Raw genomic sequence first — 23,074 nt, 5'->3', positions numbered from 1 at the left:
ATCATAAGAATCTTAGGTCATTACAAACGCCACTGCGAGAGTCTTTCAACTCTTTCAGTGCCATTGGCCACACTGTCCGGCAAGAACAGAATCTGTTCTATTGGCCAATGGCCGCATTGTGTGGCCGGTCTTGAAAGGCAAAAACAATAATGTAATCCAATCCCACTTTCTACAAGAGTACTATAAATTGAACCAATGGTATTTCTTTCATCAGAACATTCAATTGGCCCTAGGGGGGTATTTTGATTGAGATTTTGTGCCAAATTCGAATGTTGCTTTGTCTTAGTTTGTCATTCTCATGCGGCCTCAATCAGGTGTCAGCCATTTTGTGATGGAAATGCAAATATATAGCATCAGCGTTGAAAGAGTCAATTATGGAGGAGACAATATAGAACTGCAATGTTAAGTTTTCCTTAACCCTCTCCTTACCACCTATTGGAAAATCGTCACATTTGTTACCATGTAACCGTCACTTTTCTCATCCAGATTTCTTTTTTTTTTTCTATAGCTACAAAAACTTGATATTCTGTAACAGAGCTCATATTGTCTAACAATATTATGTATAGAATGTGCGTGTTACTTTTCTGTTTGAGTTAGATATGTCTGTTTTTGTGTTGGGTCGGTGTGAAGTTTTGGGGAAAATTCCGAAAATGGCTGGTAAGGAGAGGGTTAAAACACACAAGGTACACTAAAACCTTTAAACCTGCACAATGCAGAATTGGGACAGGGGTAAAATAAAATTCTGAAAAAATATTTTTCTCTGTCTTTGTTTTGAAGAGAATATTATCACCAAATATTTCTGTACTTTTGGACTACTGTACCTTGATAGTAACCGTAGAGGTAAAAAACACAACGGAATTTGTGATGTCATCTCTTCAAACCATTAGCAAGAGATCTACCATTAGATTGGAATGGGCGAGATTTTTGTAGCATAGATAACAAATGAATGAAATTGTGAAAACAATGCAATTCATGGTATGAAAAACACAAAAGTGTCAGTGAGAGGTTATGCATATTAGTCATCTTCAGTGAGAATACAACATTAATAATAAATAATAAATAACAGATTTTATTCAAGTCGGTTATTCAAACACTAGAATCTCATTTTTGATAACAACATGTACTTTAAATCAGTATTTGTCATCCTGCTTCATCACATTTTATCGGGAAGAGTTCTGTACAAGCAGATGGACAAGACAAGCTCTATCAGCTGAAAAATAAACAGCGGAACAAAAATAAATTCATCATGTATCAGCAAAATTGTATGCAATACTACAAATGAATGAATGGCAAAGACTAAAGTAAAAATTAACATATTATGAAGAAACAATTTTCATTGAAATGAAGCAAAATTTATAAATTTTAAGATAACAATGAAGGTAGTTATCTATATTTTCAGTAAAGAAACAAAAAAAAGCTAAATATTAAAAGGAATAATTATTTAAAAGATTACATTTATCCCCTTTAAAACATTTAGAGTAATTATAAAGTATATAATCAAATAAATTTAAGAATAAAGATTTGAAGCTGACAACTAAATCAAAATCAGATAATCAGTTTATCGAGAAAAAATTCAATAATAATAATAATAATAATAATAATAATAATAATAATAATAATAATAATAATAATAATAATAATAATAATAATAATAACAATATTAATAATAATAATAATAATACTTTATTCATCCATAGGAATTTTTTTGTTCAGACGTGTTGATATAAATGATAATAATATTCAATAATATGCACATAACTAGGTGAATATAATGCTTAGCCCTAGTGAACTGTCACTTAAAATAAAAAGTCTAAGTTATCAAATTAAGCTAATCATGCTTTGTTTCTTTTTTTTAAAATTTTATTATTATTTCAAATATACAGTAAAACTTCTCAAAATAGTCTTCATTAATATTACGACCTTCACTTATTGAAACTTTTGTGACACAAGCACTCACCTTTTATTAAATGAACTACAAAACAATTCATAAAAATTTTACAACATTAAATTTGCATCAAAAAAGGTGAAAGGCAAGGAATTGACTTCATTATCATTAAATCAGACATGCCAAATTGAAAATTTCAAATTTAGTAATTTCTATGTCAATTTTTAGTAATTTGACAAGGAAATTCGTAATTTCTGAAATTGTGTATGAACAACCACAATATTATTACACTATTATTATTATTATTATTATTAGTAGTAGTAGTAGTAGTTGTTGTTCTTCTTCTTATCCTTATTATTATTATCATTCTTCTTCTTCTTCTTCTTCTCCTTCTTCTTCTTCTTCTTCTTCTTCTTCTTCTTCTTCTTCTTCTTCTTCTTCTTCTTCTTCTTCTTCTTCTTCTTCTTCTTCTTCTTCTTCTTCTTCTTCTTCTTATTATTATTATTTAAGTATTACTAAGAATTAAAAATTCGTAATTTTCCATAAAATTTCGTAATTGGCCATGAAATTTGTCTAAAATTCGTAAAATTACGAAAAATTCGTAAGATTCGGCAGGTATGTAAATTGATTGAAATGAGAGGGATGGTAATACACTTACCATAAATATCCCAACAACTAAAGCAGTTGTTCCAATAGTAATCCCTGTCCTTCTCATGTACGGGTCAAGCACATCAAAACAACCCTAATGGAATAAAAAATGAATCGGATTTCACTTTCAGTTTCTTAGAATTCTTGTAAAACTCTCTTAAGATAAAAGCAGAAGTTTAAGTCTTGCCACAAAGACACAGAGAGGTTTTTCACCTGGTGACAATACAAGATTCTTGCTACATTCTGTCATATCTATCAAGTTAAGACAAATGAATAATTTTTACTGCGGCTATGTGGTCCAGTGGGATGACACTCGCTTTCGGACCGGAAGGTCTTGGGTTCGAGACTCACTCAGCGCATAGTTGAGCCCTTGGAAAAGACTTGTTACTCACTTTCTCTCACTGTACTCAGGTGTAAAATGAGTACCTAGCCGTTAACAGCGTTGTCTCTGTCTGAAAAAAAATGTAATATCGCCTAACAGGCCTCATGTCCCGTCCTACATGTTAAATGTTGCTGTTGGTCAGGGACCCCTTGTAAAGCGCCTTGAGCACGTTTAGTGGATATTGCGCTATATAAATACTCTATTTATTTACTGAGATATTTTGAAAGAACCCATTTTTTTTCATGGACAGAATGGAGTCCCACTCAGAGCGATGCAAAGTTGAGTACTTGGAAAAGGCTCTTTACTCACACTTTCTCACCTTATTTAAAATGTAAAATGAGTACCATGCCATTAACAGTCTACAGTGTTGTGGCTGTTTAAAATAAATAATAACGTGAAGTTGAATGTAAGCTTCAATTTAATTACAAAAACAGATCAAATGAATGTTTCGGGTTTCCCCTTTATCAACAAAACAGGATTATTGAAACACCACAGATGAATGAGATGATGTGGTAGTGGCGTAGTTAAGATGAATTAACCCGAAACGTTCATTTAATCTGTTTTTGTAATTACATTGAAGCTTACATTCAACTTCACTTTATTATTTATTTCTTCGAGCTTCGAGCAGCAACATTTACACTGTGGCTGTTAAAGAAAACTGCAAGGTCATCTTACTGGCATCATGTATCATCCTAAGTGTTGCTATTTGTTAAGGATCCCTTGTAAAGTGCTTTGAGCATGTTTAGTGGATATTACACAACATAAATGCTCATTTAAAAAAAAAGTGCTTCGAGTATGATTTTTCAAAGTTACAGTGCTACATAAGATTTCAACTTTATTGCCATTTTAAATTGAAGAATAGTCTTTCATTTGTGTCTTTCACCATAAATTGCTAGAATCTTAATACCAAACTGTGACAAGTGTTACTGAGTTAAATTTATAAAGTAGAGTCCCATTTTTTTAACTTTCACTCTCTTCATACTTTCATTTTTACAGAAGTTCAAGGGTATTGTTCAAGAGTTTGTTAGACTTTTTGTTTTGACAGTGAAAACAGATATCCACACGTTTTACTTAGCCTTTTAAGTAGACAATTTGTTGCTGTAGTCATTATAATATCAATTGTTGTTAATATTCAATTAAAATTAGGGGAATGAAATGAAAAGTAATCGAATTCTCTAAATATCGATTTTTACTGTTCCAAGGCTGCGTAATTAACGGCTACTGGTGAGATTAAAAAGACTGAAAAACAAACAAAAGCAATGAAATTCACTTTTTGCACATCAAAAGTCAGTCACAAAGCATCTAAGTCCAAGAATATCCGAATTTCTAACAAAATAATTACATAATAAATGACACAGAGCATCCTCTTCGTGATTTGCTGACACAACAGCTAAGGGAAGTGCACAGAATAGACACATGAAACAAACGTTTATATCAAGTAGACTTAAACTTTTTGACTGCAAACAGAGTAAGTTTTTTACAAAACTCATTCAGGGCTTAGACAGAGTACAACTAAAACTTTCATTGTTAATATTTAGTTATAAAAGAGGATGCACTGCACTGTGCCCGGAAAAGATATTCTAATAAAATGTTTTTGAAAATAAACAGTGGTTTCTTCGACTAATTATAATTTTTTAAATATGATTTCAAAACATGATTAAAAAAAAAAAAAGCAAATTCAAACACACACACACACACACACATACACAGACATGCACACTGACCTCAGTATACAAGGTGTATCCCCGTGTGGAAGGGTCATCATTAATCGGTGGTTTCTGTCGTGGTGGATGGCCTGCACTGGTGTTGGAATAGCCTGTACACTTATCCAGGTTGACCGATCCCTTACAGCAACTGGCTGGGACATAACTACCATCTGAAATGCGATGGAACAATAATAATAATAATAATAATAATAATAATAATAATAATAATAATAATAATAATAATACACATTTATACAGAGCTCATTCTCGTGTAAAACACAAGCTCTGGGGACAATATAAATTATCAATTTTAAGTGAAAAAAAATCCCCCAAAAAACAACAAAAGATCAGCATAAAAACTGCAGAACCATTCAGGTTTTAGCTAAAACATGACATTAAATTGAATAATCAGCGCCATCCTCTAAAGAGGAGATGCATCCTAAAAAGTTAAATAGAAAGCAAAAAACGGGAAACTCATTAAAACCACTTGCACAGTTTAACCAATTCTATACAAATTCCAACTTGCCAAATTTGTTTAGCATCAATATTTTTTTTTTAATGGAAAAGGCCAATAAAGCCTAACTTTACCCCAATTTCTGTTATGTTAAACAGACAAAAAGTAAATTTTTACTCTTTGGAGAGAAAGCCGGACAATCACAAAGAACTTTCCAGACCTAATACTGCTACTTAAACCTGGGTGGGGAGAAGTAAACTGCAAATGTTGCTACTTGAAGTTCAAAATAAGGGGGGGATAAAGAAATAGAATTTATGCTCAAATTTATAACATGTGTTTCAAGTTTCTCCTTAATCAAAGAAGTACTAATACGAATATGAGAAGATAGAAATGGTTAGAAAATGGAGTATTCATAACATTGATAAGACTGGAAATGAAATGCTTCCCCGAAAGGGCAGACGGGAAAGTTGTAAGGAGTTGGTTATAGTAAAATCACACCCGTCCCTAAATGATTAAAATCAATGACAGCAACTAATATAAAGATATTTAGGTCAAATTCACTGGCAAACGTTTTTCTCGAGTTAATATTCAGCATTGTAGAAAAAAAAAAAGAATCAAAAGCAGCTGTCTAAAAAAAAAAAAATAAAATGATAATAACGTGAACCACTTACTGTTTAATTTTTCTGTGAACCATTTGCTTCTTTGGTAGATGTACCACGAACTCTCAGAGTCTTCACCCCCATATACACCACAACACTCAAACTGAAATAGGTTGAAAAACAATTTAAAGCCCTCCCACAAGCAATCATTTACAAATCTGCATTTTTTTTTTGGTCAAACTATAAAAAAAAAGAAAAAAAAAACAAGAAAAAAAAACAACAACAAAAAAACAACAAAATGTCGATAAAGTAATCAGTGCTCTATAATGCATTACTTTCACTTTATTTATGTGACATCAATCAGTATTCAATAATGCATTACTTTCACCTTATTTATGTGACATCAATCAGTATTCTATAATGCATTACTTTCACCTTATTTATGTGCCATCACCTTTTACTGTAGATAATCTTGCTATCTCTATTTCTGATTAATAACAATACTTTCATCAATTTTTCTCTAAAATGTTAGTCCAAAATCTGACTCTGGATGAAGAAATCACAATTTGGCCAACTTTGTCTGCAATAAAATATGTACTATGCTATCCCATTAAAATCTGTATAGAAGACATATCTAAAATTAACTCCACTGACGACATGAAAGGCAATTAATTCAGATCGAGAGAAAAATAAAGTGAGTGAGCGAGACTAATACAAAAGGGGACAATACAAAATAAACAATGTTTCAGCCTTAAGTCTTCCTCAGGTTCAAACTAAATTCAAATTGTAAAAGCCTTGTGTAAACTTGGGTCATTTGAAATTCTTTCTTCCATGTAAGAGAATATGGTAAATAATCTGTGTTAGTTATTTAAACAAATATTTGTGTCATTAATTGGAGTGTACAAAAAATGTACACCATTAAGAAGTGCTGGGCACCTATGGAAATGCTATTTCATCTATTAATATATTGTTACACTACTAAGCTCACTGTAGCCTATAAAATTGAGTCAAAGTCATTTATATAAAACACAGAAGAACAAACGGACAATAAATTAAAACTAGCCCATGACCTTGACCCGGTCAAGTTAAAAACAAAAGGACTGAAGAAAAAAAAGTGTGGAAAAAAACAAAACAAAACAAAACAACTCCCCCCCCCCTCCCAAAAAAACCCCCCAAAAAAACCAAAACAAACAACAAAACAAAAACAAAAAAAACAGAAAAACAAAAAACAAACAAATATTCTATTAAAAAGGACAGAATTCATGACTAGGAACATTTAAATCCATCAAACCTTTCTTAAGCCAAAAAAAAAAACAAAAAAAAACAAAACACATGTACAATGGAAATACGATACTTAAAGACTGGAAATCACGATCAGACCATAGCCCTACTATAATACTGGCCGAAGCACGAGGATGATTGACCTTAGGGGTTAAGGCTATCGTATTCGTTACACAAGGCGGGGAAATTGAATGCGTGATTAGGTACCGTGTTTCTTCAGCAATCAAATTTTCGCCATTCTTTGTTTCGTTGTGTTCGTAACACAGAGAGGGGTTATTGAATATGTAATTAGGTACCGTGCGTAGTCAGTAATAAAATTTTCGCCATTCTTTGTTTCGTTGTGTTCGTTACACAGAGCGTGGAAATTGAATACGTACTTAGGTACCGTGTGTAGTACCGTGTGAAGTCAGCAATCACATTTTCATTCTTTGTTTCGACTTCACTGGTCACAACTGCTTTATTATCTCTCGCTTCATTCAATTCGCTGGATTTTTTAAATTTTATGTTTTTAATTAAGTGGAAATGTGATTATCATTGTTGACATTCAGGAATTTAGTTTACTATTTCTTTATCGGATTATTTATTCATTTTTCTAAATCACTACTTGACTTAGAATTCCATCATCATGGGAAAGTAATGCAGCACGTATGGCTGCAAGTCGGGCTATGCTAGTGCGACAGAAAAAAATTCCAGTGTACAGCTTTCCTCTTGATCTTAATGAAAAGTTGAAATGGGTTCAAGCCATGCCTGACCAATTATCTGTTAATCAAGTGACCAAATATATGGCTAAACATTTTCCGGATTAAAAAATGAAGAAAGCAGGAAAATTTATGGTACCAGCTGACCCTCCCACATATTTCCCTGACGCACCATCATCGTGTGCTGGTGTCCCTCAATCAAAAGGTAGAACAACAACAAAATCAACCGCTGCATCTAGGGTTCTTGATGAGGATCAACAATTGAAAGAATTTCGTATGAAAGACATATTAAAATCCTCTACATTTCCCGACGATTTGCAGAAAAAATTAGAAAATTACTCAGGTACTTTAATTTGGGGAAAAGACAATAACTTTTCTTTCCTTAGTGAATCGAGAGATAGGCCTATTTATGCTTTTTCAATTCATTTTACTTCCTTGGGTGTAGACAAACACGGAAACATAAAGGGAATTATTTATGAAGCATACGCAGGTGTCAAAAAAGTAAAGCACCTTGCTATTTGTAAAGAAATCAAATGCTGGTCACAATTCCAGGAGCTAGTTAATTTCATTTGCTCATCTATTGACACCGTGGATGGCAAATTCAAATTTATTGAGAGACAAATATATCTGATGAACCTTCCAAAAAACAAAAGGATATATGCAATGGATGATTTATGCAAAGCATTTTCATGGTATGCCGTTTCAAGACATCTGTATTCTCAATTGAGAGAGGTACTTCAACTTCCATCAATAACAACACTTCAAAGAGTAATGAGATCAGCAAAGAACATTGATGATGTCAAACTTTTTTCGTCTTTTTTTAAATTCTAAAGAAGAAAGGAGCAGGGCTTGCATTATAATTGCAGATGAAGTTTATGTCAAAGCTTCATTAACGTACAGAGGTAATGTTTATTTATGAGGAATACCAGCTCCATGAGTGATGCACATTTTTGGTGTTGTAAAAAATGTATTAATTAAATTAATAAATATTTAGTGAATAGTACAAGGGCTTACTTTTCCGAATTGAAACGATAAACAAATAAATAATTAAGTAAATATAACACAATAAATAACCATTTGACCATTTATATGTAATACATTTTCATAGATTCACCCTGGCCATTGTGTCCGTCACAGGGTTACATTTACCTATCTAAAAGTGTAAAATAAAATCGTAGAGTATTGAAATGTTGATGACATAATTTAATATTAATATGGCATAATCTAAAATTCTGTTTAAGACAGTAAGGAAGTATCAGATAAAACTAGAAGGAGCTTTGAATATTAAAGAGACAAATATTTCAGAATCATTGCAATCAGGTTTACAGTAAGTCTTAAAATAAAGGTCATACTTTAAATTTCTTGTAAATCTCATTAAACCATATTTATCTAATATCTTTTCATAATACAGTAATTATGTTACAGTGCCTATTACTGGGATGCCCAATGCTCATGTATAGAATCGATTTAAGAATAGAATATTGTGGTTACAGGCATATACAAATTGAATCTGGTGTGATCAGACAGGTAATATTTAAAAGTATGACCTTTCATTTTTTGATACAACTTATTATTACAATTTATTTACATTTTAGGAGGGGAGGTATTCGGCAAAGCTCAAGATCAGCATGGAAAGCTTGCAAGAACATTATTTTGTATTATGGTGAAATGTTTATTTACGAGGAAAAAGTTTTTAGTCTCGCTAGTTCCATGCCATTCTCTTAATGCAGAGTTCGCCTATCGGTGCATCTCTAGTGTTATTCAAACTCTTGAAGCGTATAATTTTAAAGAGACACTGCCTAGCATTTCCATCAGAGAATAAGAGTAAAGCAACAAGAAAAGTAGCCAAATTATCATCAACATCAATGTAACCAACTAAAACATCGCCACTGTTGCTTGTTTAACACCGCATTTAAGGTAAGATGCAATCTTCATCATCATCATTGACACCACATATCATTATCATCATTGTCATCACCATCATCATTTGTCCCTTCCCCAATCTTTTATTATCTCCCAAACATAATATCTTTTTCATTGTATGACCTACCCCCTTCCCTCTCCAACATTTTTCTTCCCGTTATAAATTTTTTTGCTCACTATAAAATTATCACAACTATCTTCATCATTTCCTCTTTAACACTACTACTACTGCTACTACTACTACTGCTACTACTACTACTACTACTACTACTACTACTACTACTACTACTACTACTACTACTACTACCATCACCACCATCACATTGAGGTGCTTCTTTTCCACAAAACTATGTTCGTTGTTACTCATCAAAGTTCAGTGTTGACTATCAAACTGCCCACTACTGTTAAAAAGAAACAAAATCCCCCAAAGGTCTCTCTCTCTCTCTCTCTCTCTCTCTCTCTCTTTCTCTTCTCTTCTCTCTTTCTCTTCTCCCTCTTTCTCTCTCTCTCTCTCTCTCTCTCTCTCTCTCTCTCTCTCTCTCTCCCTCTCTCGTTGTTGTATTTTTAGTCCATCTCAAATAAAGTTTTGTGTACGCCTATTTCTATACAAAGCTTAACTTGCCATCACGTCATGATTTTTAATTTGAATATAATATAGACTATTTATTAGTAAATCATCCCTCCGACACGTTTAATGAGATAAATAATTACAACTCGCCTCTTACATCACTGCCCATTGCATACCGGTCTTTAGTAATTCTCACCAACACTAGACTAACACACTACCTGCACACTACACAGCGCTAGTCAATGGCCTTAACCAACTCGGCTCGATACGCGTGCGCCGAAGCCTTGACTCTTTTAGTACGCCATGGATCAGACCCAAAGGATTCGCATATGATTATAGACTTCATAACTGACATGAAATAAAGCTTTGAAAAAAAAATCAAATCACTTGTTGAAAAAGGACAAAAGTTCAAATACTCACGGATTTCTGTACATCGTCCCAGGCTCTTGTCACTACACGGTTGGTTGAACTTGTTTTCAAATCGTAACCATAACGATCCACGACTGCATCCTCCATTTTGTCTCTCACTTTGTCTTCCAACTGTACATAAACAAAATGAAATACGATTCAATAGTCTGATGTCACGCCACCCGGCAACGGCGGCCATCTTGGTTCTAAACAAAGAAAATCATTACTTTTTATTCTTCAAACTGGCTAGAACCTTTCATATGCCTTGTGACCAGAATGTATAAAAGTCAAAACAAGATCATATTTATAATGTTTTTCTCCTCTGGATACACTTTTATGCTCGTCGGAGAAATATTTCGTAAGGGCGTCCGCCATTGTTCCGATAGGTTAGAGCCAGTGTTACTAAGTTACCATGCGTCATTAGGAAGGAAGTGATGCTACGACTATTGAATCCTATTGGAGGGGGGGGGGGGGGGAATGTATAAGGTAATCAATTAATGCAGAAGCAAGAGAAGAGTTTCGTTGATGGATTATATAATCATGTCTCGATGTAATCAAATAGGCACCTCGATTATTTGTAGTGACATGGAAGAAAATGGGGAAAAAGCGTGTAGATCATTGATTTGCAGTACACTTGTTCATTGATAGAAATAGAATGCCTTTTTACAATTTGGACCAAAAACTTAAAGTACTTGATTGAAATGAACCCCCCCCCCCCCCCATCTTGTCATAAAGTCTTACAACTGAAGTCTGGGCTTAAGAATATTTGACACATTGAAGGTCATTTAAATTTCTAAAATGTAAGAAAAGGGTTATGTCAAATTATGACAGAAAGATTAAAGGAATTTATGGGGTATATAAAGATAATATGGTAGCGTTATTTATTCCGACATTTTCTGATTCAAACTTATAGAATGGTAGAGAGAGGTATATTAAACTACATTTTTTGTTGTTGTGTGTGCTGAAATTGGACATTTTATGTTTACAATTATTTTGTCAATTATCGTTAATGAAGACACAATCAATGCAATTTTTTAAAAATGGATGAATGAAGGTTACCTTTTTTGCATTGAAAGTAAGGGAAGTAGTAAATATTTGAAAGATTAAAAATGATTACTTGCAATATATGAGACCTATGTGAGTTTTACATTAGATATGTTCAAAGTATTTTACGAGAGGTCCAAGCCAACAGCAGTCCTTAACATATAGGGAGGGGTGACACATGGCAACTGCAATCATAATTTCTATTTTCAACAGAGACAACGCTGCTACAGGTAGGTACTGATTTTACAACTGAGAATGGTGACAAAATGTAATTAAAGATGTAAATTTTCTCATAATAAGTGACCCATCCTCTCAATATAGTGTGATGTCAGGGTAAATCTGTTAAAAAGTTACTTGAAAATCAAAACGATCACACATGCAAATGAAATTGTAGCCTTTTTCACTGGACTATACAGTACAGTAAAGCAAACTTTATCTGAGTCTTCTATTTTTTGCTTCAAAATCAATTTTCGTTAAACTAAACCAGCCCGATATAAATAAAGCCATTTTGAGATGGTATTTGCATATTTTGGACATGATAAAATATCTCTTCAAAATGGGCAAATTCATACAAGTTAGCAAGCCTGCAATAACCAAAGGCGGTGACAGATAGAACAGAGGGAGCACAGGGCGACTTCTTTTAATTTATCAGAAGTAAAGCGTTTTTACACTCAATTCCTACTCACAATTTTTTTTAATTTGCTGACAAAATTTCCAGTCATACTTACTTACTTACTTACTTATCCGAACCAGCGACCACCTGAGCTCTATCCCTTCGGTCTTGTGCCATGACATAGAAGTTAGTTCCAGTCATAAAAACATCTAAAAGACCACTAAATTTTTCATGAATTAAGCAGTACCTAACTAAAAGAATTTCAGTGCAACACGCATTCAACGAACTACACGGGGCAGTCGGAAAAGTTAGTAGAATCTGTGTTTCGACGAACTTGTGAACACGGCTGTAAGACAAGAGACACAAACTGTGATGTAGCCTACTGTTTAATGCGCTTAGTTAAACTACTCATAACATCCGCCAGATGCTCATAATGTGCCAACACACAAAACTATATGTAACCCAAAACGTTTATAGTCTTGTTGATACAATTAGTGAGAACTACTCATAAATATGGCAAAAAACGCAGAACTTGAGTGATGTCAATTTCCATCCTCCTATAATATGATCTCAATGTTGGCACATCCTGGTCTCGTAGATTCATGCCTTTTTGTTCGCAAAAAAAGTGAATATCATTCACTCGCTTAGAAAAACAAAACAATATGGCACGTGGGATGACATGGTAGGATGTGAGGGAAGCGGTAAAAATGGAGAGGGGGGATGAGGCACTTGTCTTCACACGCGTAACCCTTCGTAAAACTATAGCCCAAGTCCATGGCTATCTGGTGCTTGTCACAAGCAATTGAAAAATAAGCATGACACTCTCAGGTGTCACATGGTAATGCAATTCCTTGATCAGCGTGTCAACAAACAGTATTGTGATAAATACTCACACATTGTGGGTCTGGTTATTTCGGGTCAAGCAAGCACTGAAGAAGGTTATGCCTAAGACTGACCAAATATTTATGTCACATTACAAGATGGTGGTCACAAGTTTTAAAAAATGAAAAGTGAGTTGTTAGAGGCAGGGTTGCCAGTTTGGCATTTTTAGTGCCAAATTGTCCAAATTTGGCACTTTTTTTATTGTGATTGGCAGGAAAGCAAATCGGTTGGCAAGTTGGCACTTTTTTGGCATTTTTTGGGACAGAGAAAATTAATATAATATCTATATATTTTTATTATACATAATTAGAAAGAAAGAGCGTGTCAAATCTTACATTTCAATTCCCAGTATTTGCATGTTCGTTTTGTGATTTCGTTCTCACATAAATTTTATTATTTGGCTACAACAAACACAAATCTGGCTTCAGCCTTTCCAGTTCCAGTCTTAATTCTTTGACAGGTTTTGAAACTGAAAGTGAAACTGTTAGGCCTAATTAATGTGGCTTCGAGTTTGATATTTCTTTGGTGTTTTATAAGTAATAGTGGTCAACACCAGGTAAGCCAGCATTTTGTTTATTCTAGAATTAACAAGTGTAATATTTCACTATTATGAGTACGTGTAACGAAAATCCCTATTTTGAAAGGTTTGGCAAGTTTTCGAAGCATTTGGCAAGTTTTTGTCACATATTTGGCAAGTTGTCCTGAAAAAAAACTGGCAACCCTGGTTAGAGGTGCTCACACCACTCACAGTAATCAACCTTTTTTTTCGTGGTCGTCTTCGTTTTTTATTACTTAAAAAAAAAAAAAGAAAAGATGTGAGCTTTTATTAAGCGCACTATCCACTAAACGTTATCAAAGCGCTGTAAAACGGGTCTTTGAATCTTGATTAATTTTTGGGGAGTAATTTTCAGGCTATAACTTCAAGAAGGCTATGACACAATGCAACTTGCTCTCTCTCTCTCTCTTAGTGGCCAGTGTGTTGACATTATCTAATTACTGACCATGAAGGTGAATTCAAAGTTTACAGGTGTTTTTTTTTTTGTTTGTTTGATATTGTCAGAATGTTGCATATGCTCAAATTGAAGTTCATAAGCCATGTCTTCTCCCATGCTTCCATGGCGCTTGCAACACATTAAGGTCATATCAGCGCCCGTAAAAAGGAAGAAAATGGGATAGTAAAAAGTTCTAGAATTACAATTAAAGCACATAACGAAAAGGTGAGACAAAGGGGAATTGGTAAAATAGGGAACAGATGTAGATTCCAAGAGCACACCGTCAAAGTATTTAGTTTGAGATCACCTAAAAGTCTCATCCAGACACAAGCACAGGTCCCAACTAAGAGGAATACACTCAAATGTTTACAAATCATATAATATAATATGTAAACTAAACATAATACAATAAATATCAGAGAGATGATTTACAATGAAAAAAATATCATCTCCAAAAACTATAACTATACATTCAACTGTTTCCCTCCCAGCCAAGGAACTCCGGCCAGGGTCAGGACAAAACTAAGTAATTTCATTCCAAGACAACGACAGGAAACAATTGAAAAACGGGTATGGGGGGATAGAAGACACAGCATGTACCTCTCTGTCCACTAAGGGAGGTCAGGATCCCCACCCAGTTTTGCTAAGTCCTTACCACCAGATGTAGCAAACCCAGTGATCTAATCACTGCTGGGTGAATGGAGAAGTCCAAACACTACCCCAAACAAACCTAGACTGTACATGGAACAAACATTAATCCCTTCAGTTGTGAGGAAAGTGGTCATTCAACTAAGCTATCAGGTGCGGCTATGTGGTCTAGTGGTATGACACTCGCTTTCGGATCGGAAGGTCCTAGGTTCGAGCCTCGCGCTCGGCGCATAGTTGAGTCCTTGGGAAAGGCTCTTTACTCACATTCTCTCACCGTACTCAGGTGTAAAATGAGTACCTGGCCGTTAACAGCGTTGTCTTTGTCCGAAAAATTGTAATGTCGCCTAACAGGCCTCGTGTCCCGTCCTACATGTTAAATGTTGCTGCTGTCCAGGGACCTCTTGTAAAGTGCTTTGAGCACATTTAGTGGATATTGCGCTATATAAAGCTCAATTAATAAGGTTTAAAGGTAAATGACTTTTTTTTTAAATGAAAAAAATTGATCCATTGATTGATTTTAAAAACATGACGATTTCCTTACCTCGCTTACTAGGACATAGGCTAGAATACCAGCAACAAATAGCATGACGGACATAAATGCCAGTAATCCAAGGTGCTGGAAAGAGAGAAAAAGTCATGATGTGAGCTCTAGCAATGACATGAAAGCATTCTGGGTTATTTCTCTTTTCAAAAGATCTTAAATTAAGCTGTTTAATTTGAGCAATTGGTCTGTAAATTGTGATGGGTCAGATGTTTATTAATTGTAATTTTGAATTCAATATAAAATAGAAGGTAAAATTCTAGACTAATAAACGAAGGGAATCTGTGTATAGCTATTCTTAAATCTATCACAATAGACATGTGTAGCTTTGATAGATTTGCCCTGATAATGGAGGCCGTCTACAGAATCTAATAATGATTAGAACAATTTCTGTTGTTCCGCCTACATGCCCTCAACTATAATAAGTTGTCTCCCTTAAGTCAAAAACAAGGAGGAAATTAAATCTAAACTCAAGCTCAATTAGCTCAATTGTCAAAGACAAAGATATGGGTTATCAGATTTCCACTTGAAGAACAAATTGGAGATTGAGTTAAACATAAAATACTTTTTAAATGAATGTGATAAAAATGATTTTATTCAACTTTAAAAAATTATTTTTTTGACATTTACACAACAATATTTGAAATTTAATCCATCGTAGGTGTCACAAGGGGAAATAACGATAAGCAATTAAAGCCCCAAGTGACGAAGATACAAACTGCACACCTCTATGAGAACTTGCTCAAACTCCGCAAATATCGGACAACGAAAATTAAGTGCGAACACCTGGCAGACACGCCCACCACCCTATCTTCAAAACAACGAATCATATGGGACAACAAAGACTCATAGCCTTATACAAACCTGCAACTCAAAAGACATTCTCTCCAACAAAAATATCGTCAAGAACAGACGTGTTTTATCCAGTTCAGTGTTGTGATATTATTCGTAAACAAAGGGTGCGTGGATTACATTTTGTTAACTTTCTTAAATTTCTTTCTAATCTATAGTCTGTATCGACAGCCTTTTTTTTCTACATACTTTTACCATGGTCTCACTAGTTTGTTTTTCTACCGCAGACCAGAACTTCTTGAGGCCAGAGTACCTATCATTTGTTTATTTCATGCTAGCTGGACATTAGCATATAAATACAATTATGTTTATTATTATATATATTATATCCCAGTCTGAGGTCACTCCAGTCCGGAAGACAGGTCAAAGATGATTACAGGGTGTCCAGCAGATTATCAGACTTAAAAATCCTACCTCCCCCCCAAAAAATCCTACCAAGCAATTTAAAAGCAGGGGTGAGAATGGCTGGTCACAAAAAAGGAGGAAATTTTTCATCGTGAAGATCATGACCCATCCATGCGACCATAACCTCTAAATTTGAATTTCACTCAAATTTACTGAGATGCGATCCAAAGTTTGTCTTGCAGCAATTTCTGATACGACTCGGTGGAATTTCAAAAGTTGAAAGTGTAATTTAAACATTTGGTGGTTGTAGTAGGCATGATTATGTGATGGTTGTAGTAGTAGTGGTGATAGGGATGATGTGGTAGTAGTGATTGTAGTAGTAGTAGTGGTTGTATGGATGATTGTGTGGTGGTGGTTGTAGTAGCTGTGGTAGGAATGATGATGTGGTGGTTGTTGTAGTAGTAGTGGTGGTAGGAATGATGATGTGGTGGTGGTTGTAGTAGTGGTAGTAGGGTTTATGATGTGGTGGTGGTTGTAGTAGTAGTGGTGGTAGGGATGATGTGGTGTTATTTGTAGTAGTAGTGGTGCTAGTGATGATGGTGTGGTGGTGGTTGTAGTAGGAGTGGTGGTAGGGATGATGTGGTAGTGGTGGTAGGGATGATAATGTGGTGGTGATTGTAGTAGGGTTGATGATGTGGTGGTGGTTGTAGTAGTGGTGGTCTTAGAGATTATTGTGTGGTGGTGGTTGTAGTAGGAATGATGATGTGGTGGTAGTTGTAGTAGTAGTGGTGGTAGGGATGATGTGGTGTTATTTGTAGTAGTAGTGGTGGTGGTAGGGATCATGATGTGGTGGTGGTGGTTGTAATAGTAGTGGTGGTAGAGATGTTGATGTAGTGGTTTTGGTGAGTGTTTTTTATTCAAAAATTTGTCAAAAAGGAGAAAAATGTCTCCGTCTATAGATCAAACACAAGCAAAGTGTAAAAATAACAGGAACATAGTTTTGTATTAGTATTATTTAATATATTACTATAAGTAGTATAAATCCATTCTTATTATTAGACATAAATTTACTTTTTGTAAACATGTAATGAATTGTCCTTTCCATATGTAAAAGGCCTATAATGCTATTCAAATAAAAGGCCAGAAAGTGTTGTTTTGTTTTGATTTTTACTTCATAAAGCAGGCTACAGTATCTTTGTTACCGAAACATAGTGGTTATTCAGCTTAAATACAAACCAAGAATCTCAAATTTAAAGCCCTAGTCCTTAGGTAAAAAGAAAGAAGAGTAAATTAAGCCAATCACAATTGCTTTATTCTAATAATATATTATTATCTCTGTATAACGAGAGAGAGAGAGAGAGAGAGAGAGAGAGAGAGAGAGAGAGAGAGGGAGAGAGAGAGAGAGAGAGAGAGAGAGAGAGAGAGAGAGAGAGAGAGAGAGAGAGAGGGGGGGGGTATTAAAAAGGCAATAGGTACCTACAACGGAGAAAAAAAATCCATTTGTCCCTCCCTTCCCCTTCAACCAGCTAATCAAAGAACACCACTGGTCTACTGTGTCAATTGTGAAACCTGGTGCCATTCTGTCTGGCCCGACGTCATAAAAACGGGACCGTCACCAATTTCAAGAGACTGAGCACAGGTGTCAAAATATGACATGACATAATGGTGATTTTGTGGTTTTGAGGAAAATGCTTGACACTGCAAAAAATTCGACCTCGGGTGCAATTATCCGACTTTTTCCTACCAATCTGACCTTAAGGTAAAAAATCCGACTTTATCCCACTTATCCGACCTCGCTGGACACCCTGTGATTAACAGGGAGAAATCTGACGGCCTGTATATATTTATATCAAACCAGATTTCCATCCTTTTCTGGTTTGACCATAGGAAGAGCTGGCCAACCTCACACTTTACATCAAACGACACCCCTACAACCTGAAGCAGAGAGACCGCCAGTTCGACTAAGGGCCTCAGCTGCTACCAAGTTAAAATTATAATTAAAAAAATATTGTGGGTTTTGTTTTATCCCTTGTTAGTGCCCAATGATGAATCATAAACATTAAAAATATAAAACATTATAAAATGTAAATACGTACCATACCATTTAAAACAGAATAAATCTGACTTACTTTAATGTAAATTATAAGTGGGACTTGAACTTGTTAATTCATTACTTATTGTATTGTGAAGGTTACATCCTTAGACAGCTTTACGAGCCAATAATCATTGCTGTTAAATAACTCCATGTAATATGTAACGGGGAAATCATAAGATTTGCAGACCTCTATAATTTAAATTTTAATTAATAGGGCGATTCTGTGAGTACTGGAACTGACAACCTATGTAAAGCGCTCATGTGGTGTGGAGAATGATTACATAAATCTTTCTAAAATTTTAAAATTTAAACTCCACCTTAAATACCACATTACAGTAGGCTTCAAAGATTTTATTTCCATGTTTGACCATATAAAATAAAGTTGAGCTTGTGAAAGTAATATAGTAATATCTGCACTGACTAAATAACAAAAAAAACCCCCAAAAGAACAACAACAAAAGATTACCAATCCCAGGAGGCATCTGTAGCCTTTCATGACACCAAGAATCCCAATAAGTGTGACAACAACAATGCAAGCTCCTCCAATGATCATCAGGTAGGAATCAACTTTATAAAGCTGTGCTCCAATGAGATCCGAAATCTGCTTGTTGCCATATTCAGCCTCCAAAGTCCATATACCAATTCCAAAAATAGATATAGCCCCCACCTATACAAAAAGAAACAAGACAAAAGAAAAATGTGCAATAATAATAATAATAATAATAATAATAATAATAAATAATAATAATAATAATAATAATAATAATAATAATAATAATAAATGCATAATAACAAGAAATAAAATATGTAGAGAAGTGGCAGAAGACAACAGAGAGTTAAACTTGCAGTGATGGGGAATTGAACCCAGGACCTGACTTTTATGGCACCTCTGCCTGGCCATGAGAAAGACACTCTACAATTGACACTTTCTACCAATCTAAAGAAGTGACATCAATTGTACTATCCATCATCTTACAACTTCTAGAGGTCATGAGGTCAATACCATGAAAGTTTATCGGTGAAAGTTTATACCCAACACAAGCATGCAACACTGAGACAATTGGTGGTTCACCCGTTACTAAGCATTGAACAATCAGAATATTTCCTGCCATTTATCCTGTTTCGTCCCCTTGACTATTTATTTCCTGTATGAAAAGGTCTGAGATACCCTTAGTACATGTCAAACACACAAATAGGTCAGGCCCAGTTAGTGAGTATTTCTCACAACATTTTGACACACTGATAAAGGAATTGCATCGCAAAACCTGACAACACGATGCATTTTTTCAATCATCTGAGTTAAAGTTGTGAGTGATGCTGAGGATCTGTGGGCTGTTTACTCCAGGTGATAGGTAAGTATTTGAGGTGACTAGGGGTCTACAGTTCACAGTCAGCGGTTGATTTTAGGACCAAACTATACTTTATTTTAAATTTTCTTAAACTTAAATGTTTAGTCAAGTAGTTCTAATAAAATATACGATAACTGACGAAATTATCAAAAGTGTATGCACTGTATGTTGATTGAAGAACTGAAGGCTCATACTATAAGATAATAGTTAAAAAGGGCATCTACGTCAATAGCTTGACAGCATATCAACAAGAGGTCACAAAGGAACCATCTATGGAAACATTGAGTATTTCAGAAAAGTGAGAGGAGCAGGCACTTTCTGCTGAATCAAGAAGGAATCAAGAATAAAAATGTCTATCCCGATCACGAAAAGAAAAGATATGGACAAAAAGATGATGACAAAGAAGGGAATTGTTGCAAAGTATGGGAAGATTATCATCACTGTTGTAGACAAACTTGAAGTGGCTGATTTTCAATTGAGGAATGGATGGCTAGCTAGATTTAAAGAGTGGAACAGCATTGTCTGTGGCGAGTCTGCTTCAGTTGACACTATTATTGTTGGTGAATGGAAAAGTACACATTCTGACGTAATTATCATCGGCACTGGTCCACGCACTGCATCATCATATTCATAGGTTACCACGCCCCCTTTTCCCATCATTTTGAAAATATAGGAATAATAACACCCTGGATAATAACATAATTTTTCGGTGATGTCGTTATCCAGGAGTTGCACTGTATCAAATTTGAATTTTATAACAAGTGACAAAAAAAAAAAAATTTAAAAAATGACAAAAAAATCCCTAGACTAAAATTATTTTTAAAAAAATTAAAACAATCAAACAGAAATGATTAGAATTGAAATAGTGATCAAGAATTAAAGACACTTGCAAAAAAAAAATGTGCACATAAAATAAAATGAAAATGCAAGTCATAGAATTTACATTTCCTTACCAAAACAATAAGCAGGAAAATAAGGAGAGCAAAACGAATGCTTCGTATAACTGATGGGTTAAGTGGCTTGGGGTCATCATCGAGATCATACAATTCATAAGCCATGATTCCTTCACTGCTTGTGCTGTCTTGACTACTAAGCCTCCATAAAAGTCTGCGAGTTAGTCGCATTTCATTGTAGCCTGGTCCTTAAAAGGTAGTCAATTGGATCCATGTCAATAATTATGTCCTGTAAAATAAATCGTTATGGATTAAAACTGGTACTTATCTATTAATTTAAAAAGAAAATGTTCAACAACAAAAGAGTCCCGAAGACATGTTAGACTGAGACTTATCTAATGTTATAGAAGTAGAAGGCCATAAAGGACTGAGACTAATCTAATGTTATAGAAGTAGAAGGCAAAACCAACTTTCTGAGGTCATGATTGCTTCAGGATATTTCCTCTTTTTCTTTGAGATTTTATATTAAACTCTTGAGCAAAGACATTTCCTTTCATATTCAAAAAAGTCATTAAGAGAGGCACATCGATAACTCCAGTTCAGTGGCCACCAATTAGCTCATTGTGTAAGGAAACTAAAAGTCATTTTTTGAAACTTTATTTTTGGCCTATTTTTCGTTTTGGTCACTTTGGCAATATGTAAGAAGGACCTAAGTGACTAATACGCTTCAACAGTCGTAACGTCACTTCCTTCCTTATGACGCATGGTAACTTAGTAACACTGGCTCTAAACTATCGGAACAATGGCAGACGCCCGTATGAAATATTTCCCCGGCGAGCATAAAACCGTATCCAGAGGGAAAAAAACATTAATTTGATCATGTTTTGACTTTTACACATTGTGATCACAAGGCATATGAAAAGTTCTAGCCAGAATGAAGAATAAAAAGTAATGATTTTCTTTGTTTAGAAGCAAGATGGCTGCCATTGACGGGCGGCGTGACATCAGACTACTGAATCCAATTTCTGTGTCATTCAAATTAAAGGATACAAAACAAGCTTCTACTTATTTTTAAATTGATAAGGGATTGGTTTTGGATTACTTCCCAACCATGTTCTGGCAGTTTTAGTTAGGAAGGGAGGATTTACTGAGAACTGAATTTGAGTGAGTTAGTTAACTGTAGTTTTGTTGAATCAAATTTGATTTAAACCTAATAATAATAATCTAAATCTCACGCACAAAGACTGCAAAATTATTGCCAGTTTCAGTTTATGCACAGTAGTATTAGTATTATAATCAAAACGAAGTGGAATTAATACAAATCAGGGGTGAGAATGACTGGTCACAAAATAAGAGAAAAATTTTCAGCACATAGATCAAGACCCAGCCATGCGACGATATCCTACAAGTTTGAATTTTATAAAAATTTACTGAGATGTAATGTAATCCAAAATAATGTGTCTCGCAGCAATTTCTGACACCACTAGGAGGAATTTCAAAAGTTGAAAGTGTAATTACAATATGTGGTTGTAGCAATGGTGGTGGTAGGGATGATGATGTGGTGGTGGTTGTAGTTGTCTTAGTGTGGTGGTGGCTGTAGTAATAGTGGTGGTAGGTGATTTGGTGGTGGTTGTAGTAGTGGTGGTGGTAGGGATGATGATGTGGTGGTAGTTGTAGTAGTTGTGGTGGTAGGGATGATGATGTAGTGGTTGTGGTGAGTCATTAAATTCATTAAACAAATTGAACAATGCGGAATTGTGATGATGATGTGCGGAGATAAACCACTAGACCTAGATATTTAAATTTGGGCCCTCGGTCCTGACAAATTTAATAAGATTAATTATAATAACAGATAATTAGCAATTCATTTCAATGGAATCCATACTGACTGTGCAAAGCACGTCAGATGGATAGTCGACTGGTCGGCGAAGTGTCAACGTCAAAGTCAAAGTCGATCCGATCTCTTGGCCTTGGCACTTTTGGTCTTTTTTTGTCAGCACCCAGTTCCAATTTTCAGATTCATTCACAGTGAATAACCATCAAAAGGGCAAAAATATCATGAGCAAAGAAGTTGCTGTTAAAATGGTTCTATACGACGCCTAGATTATGATAACATTTTCATAAACATCAAGATAAATTGAATAAATCAATGTGTTTACTAACAAGATGTTTCTTTCCTTGTCGACGGAGCCATTTATAAACTAAGAACAGTAAAGTTTGCTGCCCCAAACGTAAACAATAACAAGTTGCTAGTGACTTCCGTTAGGG

General features: G+C 34.7%; 1 protein-coding gene across 1 annotated transcript; it reads right to left on the bottom strand.

Annotated features, from left to right (window-relative positions):
• Positions 1 to 487: 487 nt before the first annotated feature.
• LOC144970563 (CD151 antigen-like) lies at positions 488 to 23,039 on the bottom strand. Its single transcript, XM_078910332.1, has 9 exons — positions 22,970 to 23,039; positions 20,867 to 21,095; positions 19,031 to 19,231; positions 15,273 to 15,347; positions 10,565 to 10,684; positions 5,747 to 5,837; positions 4,640 to 4,791; positions 2,544 to 2,627; positions 488 to 1,210 (listed from the first exon to the last, which is right to left on the bottom strand). The coding sequence occupies exons 2-9, from the start codon at positions 21,035 to 21,037 to the stop codon at positions 1,154 to 1,156; spliced, it is 951 nt and encodes a 316-aa protein (XP_078766458.1). The 5' UTR covers positions 21,038 to 21,095; positions 22,970 to 23,039; the 3' UTR covers positions 488 to 1,153.
• Positions 23,040 to 23,074: the final 35 nt, after the last annotated feature.

The sequence above is a fragment of the Berghia stephanieae genome, chromosome 1 (genome assembly GCF_034508935.2).
Source record: "Berghia stephanieae isolate SIO BIC M18660-M18661 chromosome 1, UCSD_Bste_1.3, whole genome shotgun sequence".
Lineage (NCBI taxonomy): Eukaryota > Metazoa > Mollusca > Gastropoda > Nudibranchia > Aeolidiidae > Berghia > Berghia stephanieae.
This window is presented reverse-complemented; position numbering and strand designations above follow the sequence as displayed.